This window comes from Simochromis diagramma, unplaced genomic scaffold (genome assembly GCF_900408965.1).
Source record: "Simochromis diagramma unplaced genomic scaffold, fSimDia1.1 OVJJ01000456.1, whole genome shotgun sequence".
NCBI lineage: Eukaryota > Metazoa > Chordata > Actinopteri > Cichliformes > Cichlidae > Simochromis > Simochromis diagramma.
The window spans coordinates 445,798-454,516 of NW_024387186.1; the positions used below are offsets into that span (position 1 = coordinate 445,798).

The 8,719-nt window shown below is 48.8% G+C and overlaps 2 protein-coding genes across 6 annotated transcripts; one reads left to right on the top strand and one right to left on the bottom strand.

Annotated features, from left to right (window-relative positions):
• The first annotated feature begins 117 nt into the window (after nt 1-117).
• tedc1 (tubulin epsilon and delta complex 1) lies at nt 118-6,122 on the top strand. Of its 4 annotated transcripts, none has more exons than XM_040049705.1 (8): nt 118-723; nt 1,647-1,728; nt 1,805-2,004; nt 2,075-2,212; nt 2,575-2,634; nt 2,890-2,976; nt 3,099-3,236; nt 4,161-6,122. In XM_040049705.1, the coding sequence occupies exons 3-8, from the start codon at nt 1,861-1,863 to the stop codon at nt 4,518-4,520; spliced, it is 927 nt and encodes a 308-aa protein (XP_039905639.1). In that variant the 5' UTR covers nt 118-723; nt 1,647-1,728; nt 1,805-1,860; the 3' UTR covers nt 4,521-6,122. The 4 variants fall into 4 exon arrangements, with proteins under 4 accessions (XP_039905639.1, XP_039905638.1, XP_039905640.1 ...); XM_040049704.1 differs by lacking the exon at nt 118-723 and adding an exon at nt 733-1,143; XM_040049706.1 differs by lacking the exon at nt 118-723 and adding an exon at nt 734-1,099.
• pth2 (parathyroid hormone 2) lies at nt 4,608-7,671 on the bottom strand. Of its 2 annotated transcripts, XM_040049715.1 has the most exons (4): nt 6,927-7,671; nt 5,669-5,773; nt 5,344-5,523; nt 4,873-5,047 (listed from the first exon to the last, which is right to left on the bottom strand). In XM_040049715.1, exons 2-4 carry the CDS (start codon nt 5,770-5,772, stop codon nt 4,873-4,875), a joined length of 459 nt encoding a protein of 152 aa, XP_039905649.1. In that variant the 5' UTR covers nt 5,773; nt 6,927-7,671. The 2 variants fall into 2 exon arrangements, with proteins under 2 accessions (XP_039905648.1, XP_039905649.1); XM_040049714.1 differs by lacking the exon at nt 6,927-7,671 and having other exon boundaries at nt 4,608-5,047; nt 5,669-5,909.
• Between the last annotated feature and the right edge of the window lie 1,048 nt (nt 7,672-8,719).

Sequence of the window (8,719 nt, forward strand, 5' to 3'; positions counted from 1 at the left end):
GAGTTCGTGTTCATACGTTGTGACGGTTCCTTTATGATTTTCAGTGATTCTGATCATTTAAATAAATACTTTTGATTTTTTAAGAATAATCACTGCTGGAAGGTTCCTCATAGTTGGATTTAAGATCAGATGATTCAAATATATTGGACGTCTGTGACACGAGGAGCAGAAACGCTGCAGGAAACTACAACAGAGTGCATTCTGGGTAAACTTTCAGGTTTCAGCTGTGTGACTCCTTCAGGTTAGAGGAAGACTGACCAATCAGAAACTAGCTTTACTGTTTCTACTGGACTCTATCGGAGAGTTCTATCAGAGGGAGCCATGTTTGATGTTTCTGTCACAGGGCACTGTTATCAATAAAGTTTAGATAGAAACAAACACGAAAAAATAATAATGCACTTCCGCTTACGTCCCATCCACCGCCTCAGGATCTATATTCTGATTGGTTACGACGAACATCAATCAGCGGCTTATTCCCTTCCTTGGTAACGGCCTCGGACCCGGAAGTAAACACGTTAGCCGCGAAATGCCAACAGACTGACGGCAGAGAGAACATCTGTCCAGCTGCTGCGATGAAGAGGAGCGCAGACGTGCACGTGAAGCACGTGAAGCAGGTGAAGCACGTGATCGCGGCTCTGTGCAGGCTGCTGGCGGCGACGGGGCTGGACCCCGTGCCCCCCCCCGGACTCCTTCCGACGGGCCAAGTTTGGAGACGCGGCCCAGGTGAGTCAGATCACGTCACCGGCCGCTTTATTAGGTACACCTGGTCAACCGCTCGTTTACATAAGTATCTAATTAGCCAATCACAGGACAGCACGTGATGGAGACGAGCTGCTGAAGCTCCAAGAGAAGAAGAAGAAAAGGGATTTAAGAGCTGGGTTTCTGAGCTGTCAGAGGGGGGTGGACAGACGAGGAGAAGAGCATCTTTTCCCTCCTGTCAGTAAGAGCTGGTCCTGTGAACGTGGAGCTTTAAACCAGCACCGACTCGCTGCATCCACTTATCCACAGCTGGGCTGCAGTGACATCTGCAGGTGACACGGAGGCAGCAAAGGGCTCGATAATCACGCTGAACTCGGGTTTGTGTGGATGATGCTGGAAGGTGTGCTCAGGGAAGCAGGTGCTGGGATGGTGGGGTGTGATTATGTACGTGTGACGGGGTCACCACTGTTTTCAATACAATAGAACGGATTGTAACTATACACACGTACAATGAGATTAAATAAATAACGGTTTGTATTTATTGTTATTGTTGTTGTTATTGCACAGCAGTGATGGTAATTTGCATAGTCTGTGTATAGAGGGGAGTCGGGGGCTGGGGGGGGGGGGGTGTCAAACTGTGTGGTCAGTGTGAGTTCAGGCTGGTTCAAAATTCAGCCTTCAAGAGATCTGGAGCTGCTAAATGTGTTCCTGAGGACTGACTGCAGTCTTTAGTTTTCCACTGGTGCTTGAACTCAGCGTACACGTCATGTGACGATCCAGGTGATCTTCACCTCAGTGAAAAGAATGCCACGAATATTTAATGTGTGTAAAGCTTGGACATTTGAACACATCCACACATGTAGTAGTTTCAGGTGTGTGTGTGTCACATCGTGCACACTTCCTCCTCTTCCTGATTGGACTAACTCAGCGTCTCGCTGGATTTTCAGGAAGATCCGTTTTGGCAGCTGCTCGCCGACATCCTTCAGACCACCAGCTTCGTTTCCTGTGACCACTCTGAGCCGACAGCAGGTCAGCACTTCTTCATCTCGCCCTAACTTTGCTCGTGCACACTGTAAGCTGACGTTTGATTGGTGCTTTTCCTCAGAGCACAGGAAGCTCGTGGCCGCCGGCTTGTGGCAGAGCGGCTTTCACGCTGACTGGATGTATGAGGGAGAAGGAGGAGGTGCAGCCTCCAGCCGGGAACTCCTCCTGGCGCTCGGCTGGCTGCTCGCCACAGGAGCGCTGGAGAGCGTGGTGATGAAGAGAGTGCAAAAGCTGGACAGGATGCTGCTCACGTGCACACCTGTGAGTACCACGGCAGCGTGCAGGTGAGCCTCCCCCATGTGTGCTTACCTGTGTTCTCCCTCTCTGTCAGGTGCTGCCACACCTTCCTGCTGACCTCCATGTAGACTCCGCCTCCCTGAGGAGACTCCAGTGGCTCATTGGCTGCCTGAGACATCAGAGACGGATGCTGCTGTCGATGCTACGAGAGCAAACCCGAGCTCTGCACGCTGTGAGGAAACCTCATCCTTTCATTCACGTGACATTAGAATAATCGGAAACAGCAGTTCCACTTTCAAACAAACTGAGTCAGACACATTTAGCTCAATGACGTGAAACACAATGTTCTATATTATATTATGAACACAACAAGCTCGAAACAGCTTCCCAATTTAGAAATGCATCCAATCCCAGCACTGACGCTCCCAGTCAGAGCCGTGCTAACCTCCAGCTCACAGGGCTGCTGCGAGCCTGGACAAAGCCTGGACCATAAATCCACATTACTGTTTCCACTCATGCCAGGATTTCCACTTTTGTCACGGATATTCTCCACTTCATGTTCACTAAACCAGATTAAACCAACTGTGTGTTCAGGTTCTTTCTGCGAGCGTCACCCCGGCGTCCTCTGAGCAGAGCTCGGCTGCACTCGAGGAGGTACGTCTGAGTGTTTCACAAACTCTGTATATGAAAGATGGAGGCAGCTTCCAGCAGTGAGGTCTGTGAGGAAGTGAGCAGATCTCTGAGCTCAGACGAGCTTATGGTCTGTGTGTATTTTGGAGATGACGTTGCCTTTAGCGTCACAAGGGAGCAGGAGGAGGGAGGGTTTAGGGCGGGGCTACCAGCTGCTGATTAAACAGTACTGATAAGTTTATAACAGGAGGAACTGAAAGGCGTGTCCTTCTGCTGCAGGACTGCGTTTGTCTGCAGCAGCTGTGCAGCCTCCTGGAGGCGTACCTGAAGTGGAAGCAGGTGGAGGACGTCTTCTGGACTTGGATGGTGCGTTTGTGGTTCTCACACCATGAAAATATGATGAATTTAAAAAAGTAATCAGCTTCACAGCAGAGTGGCTGAAACAGCAATGTTAGAGGAAGTGATGCTGTGCGTGTGTGTGACTGTAGGACAGCGTTGTGGACCTGAAAGATCCCATCACCGGGAGGCCCAAACATCTAACCAATGAGAACCCCGGAGTGTGTTGTCATGGAAACAGCAGGCTGGAGAAGCTGGAGGCGGTGCTGCTGGGACTGCCTGCAGCTCAGGTGAGCAGCACGCAGAGGTCAGCCAACACAGGTCCTGACTTTTGTCCTACATGGGACAGATTTCTCCTCATTAGAAAGTGTTCAGTCAGATGTAGGCACTGAAAACGTCTCGGTTAGGTGGAAAGGTGGAAATTTGCCCCTTTGTCACAGTGGATCTGTCCCACCCCACATTGACTGCGTCAGTTTCAGAGTGATGCTGATGCATGGAAAACCTGCAGACCGAACCGTGATGTTCCATAGATGTTTAAACTCAAATCGATGCTGTGCGGGCTTCGAGCATTTCCCATGATTCTTTGTTGTTCTGTGCTTTACTCAGATTGCAGGCAGTCGCCTTGACGACATTCAACATAACGGAGCCTAACTCCATTTCAAGTTTTAGTTTGAGTTTTATTTATGAAGCACCAAAGCACAGCTGAAGGGTACGGACTCAGTATGCAGCGGCCCAACAATCACACGACCCGCTGTGAGCAGCAGTGGGGAGGAAGAATTCCTTTTTAACAGGAAGTAGCATGAACTAGTTTTTCTCTCAGTCTTGCAAGAAAGCAGTCTTACATATTTGTTTAATATGTGCGTTGAAGGACATGTCCTGGTCAAAAATGACTCCAAGGTTCCTCACAGCGTTACTGGAGGCCAAGGTAATGCCATCCAGAGTAAGAATCTGGTTAGATACCATATTTCTAAGATTTTCAGGGCCGAGTACAATAACCTCAGTTTGATCTGAATTAAGAAGCAGAAAGTTAGCGGCCATCCAGGTCTTTATGTCTTTAAGACATTCCTGCAATTTAACTAATTGGTGTGTGTTATCTGGCTTCATGCACAGATAGAGCTGGGTGTCATCTGCAGTGAAAATATGTGCAGTGTTTTCTAATCGGGCTACTTACATGGACGTTTATGGTGTTTATACTGATATTTGTGCTCCTGCAGAGAGGACAGAGGAGACAAGGAGGAGATGGTAAGGACAGAGAAGGAGGAGAGAGGACTCAGGGAGGGTTTGGCGTCTCCTTGTCCCTCCCTCCTGTTCTCTCCTCCTTCCCATCCTTGCCCTCACTCTCACAAGTCTGCCGAGTGAGGCCTCGGCTGGAGGAGCCGAGGAGGCGCCCGGCCAGAGGCCCCGGTGGGCAGGCGGAGCCTCCAAACGAGCTCCCGGCGTCCGAGGCCGTGGCGCTGCTTCTTCATGCAGAGGCCGTGCTGATGAAGAGGAGGGACGAGCAGAGGCTGACCAACAGGACGAAGCTGCAGGAGACGATCGGCAGGCTGGAAGAGCTGGTGCTGATTCCACCGTGAGCGTCCAGTTTAAACTGGTGGAGCAGAAGCTGTGAGGACGTTATCGTCTCTGCAGAGACTGAAACAGCTGCTGCACACGAGTCACTCAGAGCATTTAATAACTGATAAACACACACCGTCATAACTGGATCTGTTGGTCCGATACATGAAATGTTGTGAAGTCAAACTACAGGCGTCAAAAACATCATTTGCATATTTATTCATTCATCAAATTAAACACAAAGTTGTTTTCAGCAGAGCCAAAAGAGTCACTTTAAATTTAAACATTTTAGAAATTAAACAGATTCCAGCTTCTGATGTTTTCTGTCGTCGGGTAAATTTATGGGACTTTGGAGGCGACCGTGGAGACGCGTCACGAATTCACCACCAGCAGTTTCTGCATGTACGAGTTGAGCCACTTCTGCCTCTCCATGGAGGTGAGCAGCTTGCTCTTCTCCCTGAAAGCCGCGTCGTCGGCCACCACCAGGTTCCTCTTCGCCATCCCGGCTCCCGGAGACGACCATTCTGCAGGCCACGCCCCCTCCACACTACAGACAGAAAACAACACAGTGCACCACTGTTTAAATGGGAGATTCAATTTTTCCCCGTTTAAGTTTGACTGTTTGTTAATTTAATAATAATAACAATAATAATAATAATAATAATAATAATAATAATAAACCAGTCTTTATTTTTCTATCCAATCAGACTTTGTACAGATAGAAGAGTCTCCCCCTGCTGGACGCTAGAAAGAATGCAGGTTTAATGTTTTTCATCATTGTCCTTCTTTCATATACAGTCTATGATGTTTCATTATGAATTTATCAGTTTTGCCCAGCTGTACCTTGTCTCCGCCCCCTCTGGAGCAAATAGCCACGCCTCCCTCATCACTCCTGCTTTGCTGTTGGCTGCTGCTCTAAGGCCGGGCGCTGACATCATTTGGATGCTCCAATCACGGAGAGAGATGGAAGGGTAGAGGACGTCCCAGTCGACTCGTTTGTGTTCCTCCGAATCTTCCAAACTTCTGCGATTGGACGAGATCACAGTGACATCACAACGTCATGTAAACATCATTCACACGGCACCCTCAGGCCTGCGTAGGAGGTGAAATCCTCTTTCCAATGTCCGGCAGAGTGTCTGGCTCATTCATTGGTTCAGAGCGTACCCACCTGAGAGGAAGGCGAGGCTGAGGGAAGCCAGACGTCAGCAAGATCATACCCAGAATGCAAAGCAGCGGGACGCACGTGCGGGGAAAAACAGGAAGCTGAGACATCCTAAAAACAAACAGAAGAAGAATTTTCAGTTTCATGAAGCTCGTTGTGATTTCACGTTGCAGCGCCTCCTCCGGAGAATGATGGTCACTGATGTAATTCCTAAACATTTTTATTCTGCATTGAGGACCAAAGTCTGGCTTCAGGTGTGCGCGTCACGTGTTTCAATCTGAGGCTGACAGAGCGGCTGTAAACCCCGGCGCCCTGACCCCGAGGTCACCGCTCGCCTCTGGCTCGTTATTTCTCAGGCGACCGTGAAACAGCGAGTTTGAGCCCTAACGAGGAGCTTTTGGTGCCTGGAAGTTAATCGGGCTGAGCTGACCTTTAACCCCGGAGACACCTGTTTGGCATGGCTGTCGTCTCTCTGCAGCGGGCTGACATGGCCACGTTCTTAACATTGATTTTTTTTTTTTTCATTATTGTAATATTACAGGATTCGCTGGCATTGTTTTCATAACGACGACAGCTCCGTGACTTTTTCATAGACCGCAGGTGTCATTTTTTTATCACCGTGGCAACGCTTCCGCAGCTTTCATGAAATAGTATTTCCTCAGTCTCTTCAGCACATATAATAATAATAATAATAATAATAATAATAATAATAATAGTAGTGATTAAATCACATACAGTTAAAAGCGTTTGATTGTTTGGGCGTGATGACAGGCGTCACAGTGACAAAACAAACATTAACGATGATTCAGACGAATGTTCTTAGATGTAAACAGCGGTGATGAAGGAGGCGGCGCCGTCATGTTATACTCAAACTGGGCTCATGTAATCCATTACTCTTTTCACAGGAAGTCGAGTGATGTCACCACTGTGGTGTTGTTTAAATGTAGCTTATTTGACTTATTCTTACATGATAAAAAAAACTCGTTTTAATCCCGCCCCCCTGCCGTACCTGGACTTCTTTAGAACTGACTAATGAACCAACAGTCTCGCTCCAGAGCTCACTCTGAGCTCACCTGTGCAGGCGGACACGGACGCTTTTTATACTCCAATCAAGTTAGTTCAGCAATCATGAAGACGTATTCTGATTGGAGCCGATGTGTGCCGTCACGCCTCCGCCAGTTTCACCCTGATCTGATGCCGGACTGAATTTGGCGCCCTGTGAGGGACTAACCTGTGATCTCAGTGCCAGTTTGGCACTTCTTACCTGCTGCTCAGGTGTCGCTGTGTCTCCTCGGAGCTGCTCGCGTCACTCGGGGAGAGAAACCAACCAGAAACTGAGCAGAGCTCCAGGCGACTCTGTCCCAGCCGCTCAGATTTCTGCTTCCTGTCAACACAATAAAGTTTGAGTAGAAAGAATAGATCCTCACTCGTGCTTCTTGGTTGACGCTTCTCCCTGTGCAGATGAATGGTGGTCTTTCATACTTATATACAGCTTACTGTGGAGGGTCTGAGCCCCCCCCCCCCCCCCCCCCACACACACACACACTGAAGCATGTACACCCCTCACCAGATCAATCCAGCTGTGGTTCAGTGCCGAGGACGCCGTTAGCTTGTTAGTGTCCCGTTTCAAAGACTGTTAGTCACCGTGCTGCTGCAGAGGGCCAGCGTCCTCATTACAGAGCGTGCGTGCGCGTGTGTGTGTGTGTGTGTGTGTGCGCATACGTGCAGGACTGTTCATTCGTGCCAAACAGAGAAGCTTTATAGGACGTGAGAAATGTTCTCTGTGGAATAACAAGAAAATAAATCATCATGAAAAACAGAAAAAACGTTCATAAATAGAGACACACACACCTGTCTGAGCTTCCTCCACACTGACAGGTTAACGAGGCGTCCTTATCCACGGTGAAGGCCACTAACACAAACTGTGGGCGATGTGAGCACAGACGTTTCCTGCGTGGCGCTGAAGCACCTCAGATCGTCAAACGTGTCCCAGGGATGATTCCTGCAGGACGTCCTGCAGGGATGATTCCTGCAGGACGTCCTGCAGGGATGATTCCTGCAGGACGTCCCAGAGTTACTGAGGACCACAGCGTCCACGTGCTGCTAGAGGACGGTGGCATCAAAGGTGTTTCAGGTCATTTTACCACAGAGGACCTGCTCCGCCCACCTTCAGTCCCACCTGTCTCCTTTCCCGATCAGCTCGCTGTTGCGGAAACTTCCCGCCCTCCAGTGTGCGGCTGGTGTTTCAACAAACCTTCATATTAATAGAATCTATATTTTATATCAGCGGCCCCCAACCCCCGGGTCACGGTCTGTGAGAGTTGAGGCTCGGGTGTGAAATGTATGTTTTTCAGGGTTTTATCGGTTTTTTAACGTTAACTCTGTTTCTCTGGGTCTGTTCCCGTGTGTTATGAATAATACTGGTTTTATTTGGTTGTATTCATCCGTGAACCTTTAAAGACCGGTCTGTGAAAATATTGTCGGACATAAACCGGTCTGTGGCGCAAAAAAGGTTTGTGAGCGCCGATTTATATTATTGATCAAACTTAGGCAGAACATTAAATGAGTCATGATGAGGGTTCCTGATGTGCTCACACTGAGCTTACCTGAGTTATGTGTGTGTGTGTCTGTGTGTGTTTGGTGGGTCATGAAGCACAAAGATAAAGGTAAAAACAGATTCTGACAGGAAGCTCGTCTCCTTTTAAGGAGCTCGTTATGGGCGCTGCTGGAAATAATGACCACAGACAGGAAGCAGGTGTCTAACACCCTCACAGGATAACGAGCAGCAGACGCCGAGCGTGAGGCTCCTCGCCGTGCCTGTGCTCATCAGAAATCCCCGTCGCCGGATTCTGCTGGAAATGATATTTAGGCACTGATCAGACTGGAGAGATGTAGGTGAGTCCTGTTGACTCCATCGTGGACCAAACGCTGAGTGCCTCCTCTCAAAGCTGTCACATGTCACAGACTCTCTCCACCGTCCTGCACGTTTGAACTCTAATTCACTCACTGATAGCAGTGGTTACCATAATCCTGCATGCACACATTTTTATTTGAAGT

Excerpts from the sequence above, each read along its gene's own strand:
- tedc1 (XM_040049704.1), top strand. The coding sequence starts at position 1,087 with ATGATGCTGGAAGGTGTGCTCAGGGAAGCAGGTGCTGGGATGGTGGGG. Across the intron at positions 2,005-2,074 it reads TGCTGCTCACGTGCACACCT|GTGCTGCCACACCTTCCTGC; the intron begins GTGAGTACCACG and ends CCTCTCTGTCAG. Across the intron at positions 2,977-3,098 it reads ACGTCTTCTGGACTTGGATG|GACAGCGTTGTGGACCTGAA; the intron begins GTGCGTTTGTGG and ends GTGTGACTGTAG.
- pth2 (XM_040049714.1), bottom strand. The coding sequence starts at position 5,880 with ATGTTTAGGAATTACATCAGTGACCATCATTCTCCGGAGGAGGCGCTG. Across the intron at positions 5,524-5,668 it reads CAGCCTCGCCTTCCTCTCAG|AAGTTTGGAAGATTCGGAGG; the intron begins GTGGGTACGCTC and ends GTCCAATCGCAG. Across the intron at positions 5,048-5,343 it reads CCAGAGGGGGCGGAGACAAG|TGTGGAGGGGGCGTGGCCTG; the intron begins GTACAGCTGGGC and ends TTCTGTCTGTAG.